The sequence below is a fragment of the Ranitomeya imitator genome, chromosome 9 (assembly GCF_032444005.1).
Source record: "Ranitomeya imitator isolate aRanImi1 chromosome 9, aRanImi1.pri, whole genome shotgun sequence".
Classification (NCBI taxonomy): Eukaryota; Metazoa; Chordata; class Amphibia; order Anura; family Dendrobatidae; genus Ranitomeya; species Ranitomeya imitator.
This window is the reverse complement of record NC_091290.1, coordinates 154,640,845-154,657,240: the sequence shown is the minus strand read 5'-3', so window position 1 is coordinate 154,657,240 and position 16,396 is coordinate 154,640,845. Positions and strand designations below refer to the sequence as shown.

The 16,396-nt window shown below is 52.4% G+C and overlaps 1 protein-coding gene across 1 annotated transcript in view; it reads right to left on the bottom strand.

Moving 5' to 3' along the window:
* Positions 1 to 16,396, bottom strand: part of CALB2 (calbindin 2) — an 80,912-nt gene that overhangs the window by 56,994 nt on the left and 7,522 nt on the right. Inside the window, exons 2-5 of the mRNA XM_069739549.1 lie at positions 7,500 to 7,576; positions 6,365 to 6,454; positions 6,152 to 6,232; positions 3,023 to 3,079 (exon numbers count right to left, since the gene is read on the bottom strand). Of these exons, the coding sequence (XP_069595650.1) occupies positions 3,023 to 3,079; positions 6,152 to 6,232; positions 6,365 to 6,454; positions 7,500 to 7,576 (305 nt within the window). The remainder of the gene's footprint in view (positions 1 to 3,022; positions 3,080 to 6,151; positions 6,233 to 6,364; positions 6,455 to 7,499; positions 7,577 to 16,396) is intronic.

Genomic DNA, 16,396 nt, shown 5'->3' with positions numbered 1-16,396 from the left:
CACAGTCTCTGCAGCGTCTCTCCACCGTCTCTGCACCATCTCTCCAGCGTCTCTGCAGCATCTCTCCAGCGTCTCTGCAGCATCTCTAAAGTGTCTCTCCACCGTCTCTCTGCACATCTCTCCAGCTTTTCTGCACCGTCTCTCCAGCGTCTCTGCACCGTCTCTCCAGCATCTCTGCACCGTCTCTCCAGCATCTCTGCACCATCCCTCCAGCATCTCTAGAGTCTCTCCACCGTCTCTGCACTGTCTCTCCAGTGTCTCTGCACCGTCTCTCCAGCATCTCTGCACCGTCCCTCCAGCATCTCTGCACCGTCCCTCCAGCATCTCTGCACCGTCTCTCCAGCATCTCTACAGCGTCTCTAGAGTCTCTCCAGCGTCTCTGCACCGTCTCTCCAGCATCTCTGCAACGTCTCTCCAGCATCTCTGCACCGTCCCTCCAGCATCTCTGCACCGTCCCTCCAGCATCTCTGCACCGTCTCTCCAGCATCTCTACAGCGTCTCTAGAGTCTCTCCAGCGTCTCTGCACCGTCTCTCCAGCATCTCTGCACCGTCTCTCCAGCATCTCTGCACCGTCCCTCCAGCATCTCTGCACCGTCCCTCCAGCATCTCTGCACCGTCTCTCCAGCATCTCTACAGCGTCTCTAGAGTCTCTCCAGCGTCTCTGCACCGTCTCTCCAGCATCTCTGCACCGTCCCTCCAGCATCTCTGCACCATCCCTCCAGCATCTCTGCACCGTCTCTCCAGCATCTCTACAGCGTCTCTAGAGTCTCTCCAGCGTCTCTGCACCGTCTCTCCAGCATCTCTGCACCATCCCTCCAGCATCTCTGCACCGTCCCTCCAGCATCTCTGCACCGTCTCTAGAGTCTCTCCACCGTCTCTGCACCGTCTCTGCACTGTCTCTCCAGTGTCTCTGCACCGTCCCTCCAGCATCTCTGCACCGTCCCTCCAGCATCTCTGCACCGTCTCTCCAGCATCTCTACAGCGTCTCTAGAGTCTCTCCAGCGTCTCTGCACCGTCTCTCCAGCATCTCTGCACCATCCCTCCAGCATCTCTGCACCGTCCCTCCAGCATCTCTGCACCGTCTCTAGAGTCTCTCCACCGTCTCTGCACCGTCTCTGCACTGTCTCTCCAGTGTCTCTGCACCGTCCCTCCAGCATCTCTGCACCGTCCCTCCAGCATCTCTGCACCGTCTCTCCAGCATCTCTACAGCGTCTCTAGAGTCTCTCCAGCGTCTCTGCACCGTCTCTCCAGCGTCTCTGCACCGTCTCTCCAGCATCTCTGCACCGTCCCTCCAGCATCTCTGCACCGTCTCTAGAGTCTCTCCACCGTCTCTGCACCGTCTCTCCAGTGTCTCTGCACCGTCTCTCCAGCGTCTCTGTACCACACATTACTGAAAACACCGAGAAGCGCCAGCTGCATCCTGCAATTACTGTTGTGTGCAGGAGACTCCGATATCTCAGACTTTACTGCTGAAAACACAACGGACACTGTGCATAAAGAACACGGCCTCATCAGACCCTCAGCGCGGTCCGAGGAAGAGGCAATAAGAGTCACAGAAATGGCAGGGGTGTACTCACTTCTGTGATTACTGGATATGTTTCCGATGTTAAAATGCACCTACAAGACATCACTGTCTGGACTCTTCTGCAGGCAACAGAGACAGTGATTGTCCCCAGTAGAAGTCCACGGACCCCCCATCCCTGGTGGTCTGCAGAGACAGCCCCAACACAAGCTGGAATGACCGCACGAGGGTCCGGAGACGCCCCCGACCACTGAGTAATCCCTGAGAACCTCTTCATTGCAGCCTAAATTCACCTTTACTCCCCTGATAATCCGGACCACCCTTCTGTAACACTCACAGTAGTGTGCATAGGGTTGGGTTCTAGTCTGCAGCTTTCACAGAGAGGCACAGGGCAGATATCACACGGGGCAAATATCACATATCATGTGGGGCAGATATCACACGGGGCAAATATCACATATCATGTGGGGCAGATATCACACGGGGCAAATATCACATATCATGTGGGGCAGATATCACACGGGGCAAATATCACATATCATGTGGGGCAGATATCACACGGGGCAAATATCACATATCATGTGGGGCAGATATCACACGGGGCAAATATCACATATCATGTGGGGCAGATATCACACGGGGCAAATATCACATATCATGTGGGGCAGATATCACACGGGGCAAATATCACATATCATGTGGGGCAGATATCACACGGGGCAAATATCACATATCATGTGGGGCAGATATCACACGGGGCAAATATCACATATCATGTGGGGCAGATATCACACGGGGCAAATATCACATATCATGTGGGGCAGATATCACACGGGGCAAATATCACATATCATGTGGGGCAGATATCACACGGGGCAAATATCACATATCATGTGGGGCAGATATCACACGGGGCAAATATCACACGGGGCAAATATCACATATCACGTGGGGCAGATATCACACGGGGCAAATATCACACGGGGCAAATATCACATATCATGTGGGGCAGATATCACACGGGGCAAATATCACATATCACGTGGGGCAGATATCACACGGGGCAAATATCACACGGGGCAAATATCACATATCACGTGGGGCAGATATCACACGGGGAAATATCACACGGGGCAAATATCACATATCACGTGGGGCAGATATCACACGGGGCAAATATCACATATCACGTGGGGCAGATATCACACGGGGCAAATATCACACGGGGCAAATATCACATATCACGTGGGGCAGATATCACACGGGGCAAATATCACACGGGGCAAATATCACATATCACGTGGGGCAGATATCACACGGGGAAATATCACACGGGGCAAATATCACATATCACGTGGGGCAGATATCACACGGGGAGCATGGGGCAGATATCAGGTAACTGTGCTCTGAGCCACACAGGTTGTGGTTATCAGAGCCCCGCGTGGTCGCTGGTCCTCCGTCCGTCAGTATTAGACCCCCAGGGACCCCTCACAATCTCACCTTCAGTTCGTTGGCCTCGATGTAGCCGCTTCTATCTGTGTCGTATTTTCTCCAGGCCTGAAACATTAGAATGAAATCAACTGTTCTACAAAAAAACAGTAAAAGGGAAAATCGTGTACAGGTAGGGTGTAGTGTGGTGCGGCAGAGCAGAGCGTGTACAGGTGGGGAGTAGTGTGGTGCGGCAGAGCCGAGCGTGTACAGGTGGGGTGTAGTGTGGTGCGGCAGAGCCGAGCGTGTACAGGTGGGGTGTAGTGTGGTGCGGCAGAGTCGAGCGTGTACAGGTGGGGTGTAGTGTGGTGCGGCAGAGTCGAGCGTGTACAGGTGGGGTGTAGTGTGGTGCGGCAGAGTCGAGCGTGTACAGGTGGGGTGTAGTGTGGTGCGGCAGAGTCGAGCGTGTACAGGTGGGGTGTAGTGTGGTGCGGCAGAGTCGAGCGTGTACAGGTGGGGTGTAGTGTGGTGCGGCAGAGTCGAGCGTGTACAGGTGGGGTGTAGTGTGGTGCGGCAGAGCCGAGCGTGTACAGGAGGGGAGTAGTGTGGTGCGGCAGAGCCGAGCGTGTACAGGTGGGGTGTAGTGTGGTGTGGCAGAGTCGAGCGTGTACAGGTGGGGTGTAGTGTGGTGCGGCAGAGCCGAGCGTGTACAGGTGGGGAGTAGTGTGGTGCTGCAGAGTCGAGCGTGTACAGGTGGGGCGTAGTGTGGTGCGGCAGGGTCGAGCGTGTACAGGTGGGGTGTAGTGTGGTGCTGCAGAGTCGAGCGTGTACAGGTGGGGTGTAGTGTGGTGCGGCAGAGTCGAGCGTGTACAGGTGGGGTGTAGTGTGGTGCGGCAGAGCGTGTACAGGTGGGGTGTAGTGTGGTGCGGCAGAGCCGAGCGTGTACAGGTAGGGTGTAGTGTGGTGCGGCAGAGCAGAGCGTGTACAGGTGGGGTGTAGTGTGGTGCGGCAGAGCAGAGCGTGTACAGGTGGGGTGTAGTGTGGTGCGGCAGAGCAGAGCGTGTACAGGTGGGGTGTAGTGTGGTGCGGCAGAGCCGAGCGTGTACAGGTGGGGTGTAGTGTGGTGCGGCAGAGCGTGTACAGGTGGGGTGTAGTGTGGTGCGGCAGAGCAGAGCGTGTACAGGTGGGGTGTAGTGTGGTGCGGCAGAGCCGAGCGTGTACAGGTGGGGTGTAGTGTGGTGCGGCAGAGCCGAGCGTGTACAGGTGGGGTGTAGTGTGGTGCGGCAGAGCAGAGCGTGTACAGGTGGGGTGTAGTGTGGTGCGGCAGAGCCGAGCGTGTACAGGTGGGGTGTAGTGTGGTGCGGCAGAGTCGAGCGTGTACAGGTGGGGTGTAGTGTGGTGCGGCAGAGCCGAGCGTGTACAGGTGGGGAGTAGTGTGGTGCGGCAGAGCCGAGCGTGTACAGGTGGGGTGTAGTGTGGTGTGGCAGAGTCGAGCGTGTACAGGTGGGGTGTAGTGTGGTGCGGCAGAGCCGAGCGTGTACAGGTGGGGAGTAGTGTGGTGCTGCAGAGTCGAGCGTGTACAGGTGGGGCGTAGTGTGGTGCGGCAGGGTCGAGCGTGTACAGGTGGGGTGTAGTGTGGTGCTGCAGAGTCGAGCGTGTACAGGTGGGGTGTAGTGTGGTGCGGCAGAGTCGAGCGTGTACAGGTGGGGTGTAGTGTGGTGCGGCAGAGCGTGTACAGGTGGGGTGTAGTGTGGTGCGGCAGAGCCGAGCGTGTACAGGTAGGGTGTAGTGTGGTGCGGCAGAGCAGAGCGTGTACAGGTGGGGTGTAGTGTGGTGCGGCAGAGCAGAGCGTGTACAGGTGGGGTGTAGTGTGGTGCGGCAGAGCAGAGCGTGTACAGGTGGGGTGTAGTGTGGTGCGGCAGAGTCGAGCGTGTACAGGTGGGGTGTAGTGTGGTGCGGCAGAGCCGAGCGTGTACAGGTGGGGAGTAGTGTGGTGCGGCAGAGCCGAGCGTGTACAGGTGGGGTGTAGTGTGGTGTGGCAGAGTCGAGCGTGTACAGGTGGGGTGTAGTGTGGTGCGGCAGAGCCGAGCGTGTACAGGTGGGGAGTAGTGTGGTGCTGCAGAGTCGAGCGTGTACAGGTGGGGCGTAGTGTGGTGCGGCAGGGTCGAGCGTGTACAGGTGGGGTGTAGTGTGGTGCTGCAGAGTCGAGCGTGTACAGGTGGGGTGTAGTGTGGTGCGGCAGAGTCGAGCGTGTACAGGTGGGGTGTAGTGTGGTGCGGCAGAGCGTGTACAGGTGGGGTGTAGTGTGGTGCGGCAGAGCCGAGCGTGTACAGGTAGGGTGTAGTGTGGTGCGGCAGAGCAGAGCGTGTACAGGTGGGGTGTAGTGTGGTGCGGCAGAGCAGAGCGTGTACAGGTGGGGTGTAGTGTGGTGCGGCAGAGCAGAGCGTGTACAGGTGGGGTGTAGTGTGGTGCGGCAGAGCCGAGCGTGTACAGGTGGGGTGTAGTGTGGTGCGGCAGAGCAGAGCGTGTACAGGTGGGGTGTAGTGTGGTGCGGCAGAGCAGAGCGTGTACAGGTGGGGTGTAGTGTGGTGCGGCAGAGCCGAGCGTGTACAGGTGGGGTGTAGTGTGGTGCGGCAGAGCCGAGCGTGTACAGGTGGGGTGTAGTGTGGTGCGGCAGGGTCGAGCGTGTACAGGTGGGGTGTAGTGTGGTGCGGCAGAGCAGAGCGTGTACAGGTGGGGTGTAGTGTGGTGCGGCAGAGCCGAGCGTGTACAGGTGGGGTGTAGTGTGGTGCGGCAGAGCAGAGCGTGTACAGGTGGGGTGTAGTGTGGTGCGGCAGAGCCGAGCGTGTACAGGTGGGGTGTAGTGTGGTGCGGCAGAGCAGAGCGTGTACAGGTGGGGTGTAGTGTGGTGCGGCAGAGCCGAGCGTGTACAGGTGGGGTGTAGTGTGGTGCGGCAGAGCCGAGCGTGTACAGGTGGGGTGTAGTGTGGTGCGGCAGGGTCGAGCGTGTACAGGTGGGGTGTAGTGTGGTGCGGCAGAGCAGAGCGTGTACAGGTGGGGTGTAGTGTGGTGCGGCAGAGCCGAGCGTGTACAGGTGGGGTGTAGTGTGGTGCGGCAGAGCAGAGCGTGTACAGGTGGGGTGTAGTGTGGTGCGGCAGAGCCGAGCGTGTACAGGTGGGGTGTAGTGCGGTGTCTCTCGTACCTCCATGAACTCTGTGCTGGAGCCGGCGTGTTGTCTGAAGCAGAGCAGGAAATTTTCTTCTGTGGGGAGAATTTGCGCCAGCTGAATGGAGACACAATGACACACTGTGACGGATCCTCTGCTGTGTGACACCAGACATCTCCAAAATCCAAGCCTCTGAGGTTTCAGGGCCGGCACCGCACCATGGAGCAGGGAAGCCGGTCGAGCACTCACCTCCGCCATCTCGATACGGCCGTCTGCATTCTTGTCGTACTTCTGCATGAACTCCTTCAGCTTCTCCCCGATATTAATGCTGGATCCCTCCTAACGACAGATCAGGACGTCAGATCCCCAGCAGGAGGCAGCCTCCACCACCAGATCCCCAGCAGGGGGCAGCCTCCACCACCAGATCCCCAACAGGAGGCAGCCTCCACCACCAGATCCCCAGCAGGGGGCAGCCTCCACCACCAGATCCCCAGCAGGGGGCAGCCTCCACCACCAGATCCCCAGCAGGGGGCAGCCTCCACCACCAGATCCCCAGCAGGGGGCAGCCTCCACCACCAGATCCCCAGCAGGGGGCAGCCTCCACCACCAGATCCCCAGCAGGGGGCAGCCTCCACCACCAGATCCCCAGCAGGAGGCAGCCTCCACCACCAGATCCCCAGCAGGGGCAGCCTCCCCCACTAGGTCCACAGCAGGAGGCAGACTCCCCCCTCAGATCCCCAAGAGGGCAGCCTCCACCACCAGATTCCCAGCAGGGGGCAGCCTCAACCACCTGTTCCCCATCAAGGGGCAGCCTCCACTACCAGATCCCCAGCGGGGCAGTCTTCACCACCAGATCCCCAGCAGGGGCCAGCCTCCACCACCTGATCCCCATCAAGGGGCAACCTCCTCTACCAGATCCCCAGCGGGGCAGTCTTCACCACCAGACCACCAGCAGGGGCAGGCATCCACCACCTGATCCCCAGCAGGGGCCGGCCTCCACCACCAGATCCCCAGCAGGGGCCAGCCTCCCCCACTAGAACCACAGCAGGAGGCAGACTCCCCCCTCAGATCCCCAAGAGGGCAGCCTCCACCACCAGATTCCCAGCAGGGGGCAGCCTCAACCACCTGATCCCCATCAAGGGGCAGCCTCCACTACCAGATCCCCAGCGGGGCAGTCTTCACCACCAGATCCCCAGCAGGGGCCAGCCTCCACCACCTGATCCCCATCAAGGGGCAGCCTCCACTACCAGATCCCCAGCGGGGCAGTCTTCACCACCAGACCACCAGCAGGGGCAGGCCTCCACCACCTGATCCCCAGCAGGGGCCGGCCTCCACCACCAGATCCCCAGCAGGGGCAGCCTCCACCCGGGGGGTGGGTTCTTACCACTCCAGCTCCTCTCCTTGCAGCTTCCAATTCCTGGAAGAAGCTCTCCAATTCCTTCCCTTCAATGTAGCCATTACCTGTAGAGAGGAGAAATCACACTGTCACCAGCAGGTCTGCTCCACCGCTCTTACTCCCATTAAATAGTAGTTGCCAAACCCCAAAAAGCTTTTTAACGCTTTCAGATTTTCTAGCAGGTCCCATGACAGAACTGCACGGACCTTTTCAGGATCCATCTGGAAACCTGCCGCAGACACTAGAAAGCCCAGGAACTGAACCCCTTGTATGGCAAATACACATTTTTCGAATTTGGCGTACAGTTTATTATCCTGCAAAACCTGTAACACCTGCCGGACATGTGCCTGATGTGACTTGAGATCAGGTGAGTATATACCTTTCCAAAATTGGGGGTAATAGTACGCCGATGTCAGACTCCCCTTGTTTGTTGTGGGCTCCGGCGCTGAGCCCACATCTTTCCCGGCACATGTCAGGTGTTTTGAACAGCTGACATGTGCCTCTAACAGCCATGGGTGGAATTGCGATCCACCTGTGGCTGTTCACTAGTTAAATGCTGCTGTCAAACTCTTGACAGCGGCATTTAACGCGCGCTTTCGGCAAGCGCAGCGCAAATCCGGCCCATTGGTGAACCCGTCACATGATCGCAAGTCACCGATGGGTTGGTATGACAACCATAGGTCTCCAGCAGACCTCTATGGTTGTCACTGCCAGACTGCTACGAGCACTGCCCGGTGGGCGGAGCTCATAGCAAGTCAGCAATTCTGCTACATACAGGCGATCTGAGCATCGCCTGTATGTAGCAGAGCCGATCAGGTTATGGCAGCTTCTAGTCTCCTATGGAAGCTATTGAAGCATGGCAAAAGTAAAAAAAAATGTTTTTAAAAATATTAAAAAATATATAAAATCAAAACACACACATATCTGGTATCGCCGAGTTCAGAATCACTCCGATTAATATAAAAAAAGAATTAAACAGATCGCTAAATGGCGTAACAAAAAAAAAAGTCAAAACTCCAGAATTACGTTTTTTTGGTCTCCGCAACATTGTATTAAAATGCAATAACGGACGAGCAAAAGATCGTATCTGCACTAAAATGGTATCATTAAAAACGTCATCTCGGCACGCAAAAAATAATCCCTCATCCAACCCAAGATCACGAAAACATAGAGACTCTGTCGGTATCGGAAAATGGCGCAATTTCTTTTTTTTTTTTTTTTACAAACTTTGGAATTTTTTTTCACCACTTAAATAAAAAAGAACCTAGACATGTTTGGTGTCTATGAACTCGTAATGACCTGGAGAATCATAATGGCAGCTCAGATTTAGCAGTTAGTGAATATGGTTAAAAAAAACTAAAATCTGTGGGGTTGCACTTTTTTGCAATTTCACAGTACTTGGAATTTTTTCTCGTTTTCTAGTACACGACATGGTAAAACTAATGGTGTAATTCAAATGTACAACTCATCCCGCAAAAAACAACCCCTAACATGACCATATTGACGGAAAAATAAAAAAGTTATGGCTCTGGGAAGGAGGGGAGCGAAAACCGAAAACACAAAACCAAAAATACCTCTGGTCGTTAAGGGGCTAAAATATCGTCCAGATACACCACTGCAAATCTACCAAAAAGGTGACAAAAAATGTTAACGAAATGTTGGAAAATGACTGGGGGACTAGTCCAACCAAGGGGCAAGACAAGGTTTTCAGAATGCCCTTCAGGAGTGTTAAAGGCTGTCATCCACTCATCCCCCTCCTCGATCCGAATCAGATTATAGGATCCTCTGAGGTCCGGTTTAGAGAACCATTTTACACCAAAAATCTGATTAAATAAGTCGGAAATGAGTGGGAGGAGATAAGGGTCCAGATAGCAATCTGATTTAACTCACGAAAATCTAAACAGGGACGCAGGCCCCTGTAAGGGAAAACACACATGAGAGGAGAGCTGGGGGATATCCCCCCATCGTCACCAATCTGTGACAGAGCTTACACAGTCACAGCTCTCTGGCACCCCCCTTACCCTTAGGTCAGTCAGGGAACTGCACCTAGGATAAGTACTGTCACGTACTGGTTATCGGGTCACTCTGCAGTGAGGGCGGTATATACACCAACAGTCCCAGGCCAGGTATATATATGTCAGATCCAGCACCGCCAGGATCCCCCAATAACACCAGGACGGTATGCTGCCACCAGTTCCTCGTTAGATATAAGCCCGGTCCGTTAACATGCTTATATCGGGTCAGAAACCAACCCCAGGTAGCGTATAAGTACTAGCCGGACTCACCGGTGTGGAAAATCGGGTTTCGAGATAAAAGAGAGGCCCAAAATTAATTGATATTTTAATTGCTGAAAGACGCACTAGAAACTACACATATATACAGAGATAACAGTAAGAAGTACAGATAAATGTAGGGTACAGGTTGGGATTGCAGTTAGCGTATGTGTCACATTACCAGTCCATATATCTTGTGGATGGAGGGAAGCTCTCGTATCCACAGGAACCTTCTTAGTTTCTGGTCCGTCTCCACACGTGACATGATGCGGCTACCTTGGCAGAGCACTAACAAAGGCTAAAGGTGTGTAGCTAGCTTTTAACTACTCGCTCGCCCCCTCCCATATTTGCCGTCTGTCATGATTCCCACAGTGCTGACACCACTATGTCACGAATCAGGGGTGACCTTTGGCCAGCACACGGCTATCACGTGTGCAGGGGGCTTATCTTAGTTATCCCTCCACTGCTACAATGTGAAGAAAACACCAACAAAGGCTATTGACCTATCAATTTGCCGCAGAGGCTTATTTTAGTTATCCCACTGCTGCTACAATATCACAAACTGCAGGGATTTATGTATATTCCGCTTTCCAGTTCCACTTCGGAACTTGCAGCTCTCCGGCGCCCCCTTACCCTCAGGTCACTCAGGGAACTACACCTGGGATAATTAGTCGCCAACCGGGCCACTTCACTGTGGACTGGCTAGCAGGCACGCTGCAGCAAGGGAATTATGAATGCTCAGGCCGCAGCCAGACAATAGCTTATAAACCCTTGTTCCATCACTGCCAGCTCACCTGCCCAGCCAAGAACACACTTTGCTGCCACCAGATCAGATTTCTCAGAGAGGGGTTCGAGCCAACCCAAATTAGTAGCGTAATTAACTTCAGAAGACTTAGGGTACGTTTTAGAGCAGGAGAGCAAAGCTAGTATTTTATATATTTTACTCCATAAAAGATTAGGCAGTGTATATAAAAGGCATATAAAGATGTTACAATATGAGACAAAGTATGTACAAAGCAATTATAAAATAAACATGGGTTAAAGGAAGATAAACTCACATTTGCTTAGATCATTTCAGGCAAACCATGCTGGTAGGCGGAGCCCCAAATGTCCCAATTTATGAGATAGTCTTTCGGGGGTGAGGTCCCAAGCAAGAATGAAGGCTGGGTCGAGTGCAGCAACTTATACCTGCAGGCTTGTGACATCACTAAAGGGCTGGTTAATGATATTCACTGACCTCAGAGATATTTATGCTTTTAGACTCTGGAGACAAAAGAAATTACTGAGTGAGAAGGGAGGGACAACAGGTGGCTTTGCAGGTGTGAGATCTTTTGGAACACCTGGAGTGGACCCACAGATCCATGACAAAGAACCTCCCAAGGGTGAGCTGACCAGCTAGACCATCCCCTATACAGAGAGTGTTAGGGGCAGACCCAAGGGAGACTATTGCTGCAGAAGCTGGATCCCGGAGACAGGTAATAGGAGGTACAAAATAGAGAAGATGGGCGTAGGACGGACAGAGCAGGGTAAGATGAAGTACAGTTTGGTAAGAGCTGAATACAGGCGAGACCAAAGGAGCACTGGGAAGGGGAAGACACAAAGGAAGCAGGACAGGACAGAGACACCAGACTAACAGTACAGAGCGGACACTGGGAAGGCTGGACTGGACGAGGAGACAAGGAAGCCTGGGAAAGGCAGAGAAGCTGAACTGGCTGGACAGAGCGGAGACTCAGAACAGGCAGAGCAAAGGTGAACCTGAGTCACAGAAGAACAAATGACAGACAGGCAAGGAGCAGAGGAAGGAATCGCCTTAAGTACAAGGTGTGCTGAAGGACTTCTGGGTCACGGTCCTCCAGGATTACAGAGAGGAGATACAGAGCGCCTGTAAATCAGAAAGAGGAAGTGCTGGAGTGGGCGGTGCGACGCGCACCCGACAAGAACCAGGGAACGGAGAAGAATGAAGGATAGGATGCGCGCCTGCAGGAGGAGCGCGCCGCAGCGGGTAAGTATGAGCGGAGGGAGCGGCGGTGGTCCCGGCAGCAGGCACAGCCGCAGAAGGAGTGGCCATGACCGTAGGATTGGTCACTTGCAGTTTAAAGCTACACCCTCCTCACCCACTAGCTTCAAGTTACCCAGTGTCTAGGCCATACGGCTTGTTTGTTGTATTCAGAGGGGAAAGGGAGAGAGGGGGGGTCAAAGCTGTTGTGTGCTTTCAGGACCATGGTCACATGTGCAAAAATCCCTCTGCTATAGGATTTTACATTATCGTGACACCGTCCCTCTGGGTTGGGCTGAATTTTCCTCCCTTGACCTCCTAGCTGAAATAATTTCCAATATCTAGGATGGGTCATAACTTCCTAGAGGGAGGTCCAAACAGGATGACTGACATCTCAACGGGTTCGTTGGGGCTGGACCGATACTGAGAGTTCAAACTTGGGTTAGCTAAGTGGTTCTGGAGGGCCAGTCTCGATAGCTCAGTATCCGGGACCGCTAGAGAAATATGAGATGCATGGGTGCGTGCGGAGGGCTCCCAGGGTTCTGGTTGTATATCATTTCTAGATGTCGGTGCCAAAGTGTCTACTGTGATAATGACGGAGACATAAAAAAGGAACGAAAGGGGTGGACCCACTGGACCGTGACAACGATCCTCCCACGGGCGACCTGACCAGATGGAACCGCCCCCTATACAGGGAGCGTTAGGGGCAGACCCGTGAGGGACTATCGCCATGGCAGCTGGAAGGCAGGGTGAAAGGGCTAGAAATAGGAACCAGGAGGGTATAGCTGAATAAGAGAGATAAGATAGGATGGTGAAGTGGTACCAGAGAGAAGCACGAACCGGAAGATAACTGAGGTCTGGCTGGAGAGTGAAGCAAGGACGGTGCAGTGGAAACGGACAAGGAGGCAGGACAACGTGGAGGTAGACTGGATGAGGAACAAGAACAGGACCTAGGGAAATAGAGTAAAAAGTATGAGGTCAGGTAAATGAGATGCTGGACAATAGTCCATGGCCTTGTGTTAGTGTGACACTCTCAGAGATGTACACGCGCAGCGCTGAACAGTGCGTGCGCGCACAGCCGGCGAGAAGCAGAGTCCACACGCAGACGAGAGGACGCCGGACGGGAACCTGCAGCAAAGGAGGAGCGCCGAGGCCCCGAAGACAGGTGAGTGCAAGAGGAGGCAGGGAGCCGCGGTGGAAGCGAAGATGTAACATCTACACTTTCTTCTTGATAGTTGATTGATGTTGGCCAACTTGCACAAAATTGATTAACACGTGGCCTTTCATTTTCTAGCCAAATGGCGACGTTTTGTTCTTTTGGGAATTTGTGTACTTATCCCAAGGGTGGGGCCACTTCAGGAGTGCAGGGAGATCTCTGGACAATATATTGGGCCTGAATTAATAAATCCAAAATAGAGTCTCCCTCGTCCCTCACAGCCCCCATCTTTCTAACAAAGAATAACCCCCACTGCTACAGGCAAAGAGGAGGGTCTAATATGTCTCTTAGCAAGACTCTCAGAGATGTAATACTTCATGGCCATCCTTTCAGGGCCAGACAAATTGTATAATCTGGTTTTGGGTAATTTCACTCCAGGGAGGTTTACGGGGGGCAATCATGCACACGTGGGGAGGCAGTTAAAGGTGCCCCTTTTCTAAGAGCACATCCACAAAATCAGACAGAATGAGGGTATGGTTTTAGTGGAAACAGTAGAAATGATGGCACCTAGGCAATTATTTTTGCAGAAATCTCTCCATTTGACTATTTCTCTGGACGGCCAGTCTATAATCAGCTTACACACAGTTATCCAGGGAAGACCAAACAATAGGAGCAGGGAGACCTTCCAAGATATAACAAGGAAGGAACTCCATGTGAAGACCCCTATGCACAGGTGTCACGATAATGTAAAAATGTCATAATGTGAGATTAGTTCTAGAAAGTACCATGTCACACACACATGCTGCAGCTTCGACCCTTCTTTCTCCCCCCTGCATTAGCTCATACAACAAACAAAACCCTATGGCAGTGACACTGTGCAACTAGATACTAATGTGTGAGCAGGGTGTGGCTTTTAAACTGCAGGAGACCAATCCTGTAAAGCCACTCACCCACCTCTCCCTGCTATATAGTGTAATGGGAGACAAAGGTGTAGCAGCCCCTCCCTCCTAACAGGAATGCTTTTGTCTGGGGACTCTCAAAAATGTAAATTCTGAGAAAAGAGTGCATATCATTACTCAGCCCACTTAGTGATGTTAGGAGGAGAGGGTATATGTTACGCCTGCTGAGTTGTGTTTGTCTTGGCCCAGGAAGCAAGCTAACAGCTTGACACAGCTGTTCTAATGCACTTGGATGTATCTCCTTAGCACATGGCCGCCATGCTGATATGAAATGATCTGAACGACCTGTAAGTGTTCTATTCCATTTTAATCTCATTTTATATTGTAATTTGTAATGTACACATGATTTTGGCTTCTTTGTAATATCTTTTATACTTTGTAAACACTGCCTAACTTTTTATGGAGTAAAATATATAATTTATTAGCTGTCTCTTCCTGCTCTATGAACAAACTGTCGCTTCCTCTGAAGTGAATTACGCTACTGATTTGGGTTGGCTCCGAACCCGTTAACCTTTGGTAGAATCGAAGCTGGTGGCAGTATACTTTGTTCTGTGCGATTGAGAATCTTTGTAGCGACGGCAGCATTGATAATTATTGTTCCCGACTGTGTGGGAGTAGTTATATTGCCCTCGCTGCAGCATGCCCAATAGCCAGTACTAGCCAGTACATAGCAGGCAGCCTTTCTGGCGACTAATTACCCTAGGTGCAGTACCTAATCTGACCAGAGAGTAAAGGGGGCGCCAGAGAGCTGCAAGTTCCAAACCAGTACTGGGAAGTGGGATATAGATAAATCCCCTTCGGAAGGAACCAGGGCCAATCAAACAACCCCGGTTCGCGACAAATTGGTGTGAGTAGTGGGGACGATAAAGATATCCTCCCCAAGAGGTGAAGAGTCCATTGCAAATATGGGGATTAGCTTCACTAGAGTACCACAGGAAAGAACAAGGTCCCGTGAGAAACAAGTATCCACCATATTGGCTCCCACCCCACTATCCAAGAAGATAGATATTTTCTCATTTTTTGTACCTCTAACCACTTCTGCGGGTAAGAAAAACTGAAATACACATGTGGAGGAGATGTATACACCCTTGTTGTTATCCTCCACACAACCTGGGGTGAGAAGTTTTCCGACGGCTTTTTGTGCTTTAGGTAAAGAAGGACAGACTCCTTTTGACCACAGAAATAACACAACTCCGTTTTGTGGCAAACTGTAAGAGACTCATACCGAAGGGAGGCAGCTCCTAACTGCATTGGTTATTCAGGGCACACAGGAAGAATCTCGGTTTTAGGGAGTACCATGGGGAGCTTAGTTACAGGTTTACCCCCATGAGGAGTCTATGGCCAGAGCCATGGCAGCGGTCACTGTTCACGGTGAGGATACCTTTATCATCCCCACGACTCACACCAATTTGTAAGGGGTTGTTTGGTTGCCCCTGGTTCTTTCTGAAGGGGATTTATCTATATCCCACTTCCCAGTTCCGGTTTGGAACTTGCAGCTCTCTGGTGCCCTCCCTTATGCTCAGGTCAGTCAGGGTACTGCACCTAGGGTAATTAGTCGCCAGAAAGGCTGCCTGCTATGTCCTGGCTAACGGGCACACTGCAGCGAGGGTGATATAACTACTCCCACTCAGACGGGAACAATAAATTATCAACTCCGCCGGTCACTACAGAGCCTCCCAGTCACACAGGACAAATTCTGCTGCCACCAGCTCCAATTTCTTATTTATTAACGGGTCTGGAGCCAACCTGGATTAGTAGCGTAATTCACTTCAGAGGACGCGACCGTACGTTATAGAGCAAGGAGAGACAAGCTAGTAATTTTATATTTTACTCCAGAAAAGGTAGACAGTGTTTACTGAAGTATAAGAAGATAAAATAAAGAAGACAATGATCATATGTACAATACAATTACAAAATAAAATGGGATTAACGTTGAAAAATCACTTACATTTCGTTGTCATATCATCTAATGGCTGACAGTGTGCTGTGGGGGGAGGACGAGCATATATCCAGATGCATCACCCCTGTCTCTCAGCAGGACCCCAGACAAAGACACGTGAAACTGCTGCTTCACTCACTTATTTCCTAGCCCAAAACCCAGGCACTCCCCCTGTGGTGACCTCACTTAGAGGCTGAAACCTCCCCTTTACTTAGAGTTATAGTAAGTAATTTTTATGCCTAGCTCGCTGTATGAATCTGTATACGAAAGATATAATGATCAGGATGTGCCCCACATAAGGGGGATTCTAAGTGTAAACACGGTGTAATTACATGAAACCCGCTCACTGCACTCGTTGAGTTTAGCTTCTAGCGATTTCAGGGAGCCATAGATCTCTCGATGGACATCCGGAATATATAATTCTTATATCTCTAGCCCTGATCGGCGCCAAAATATAACGTTCAAAAAACAATAGAAACTCATGCTTTGTATACCAGTTTTAACCAGCACAAGATGGGAGGGGGGAATGAGTAGGGTAGGGAGATTTGTCTGTGTAGCACGG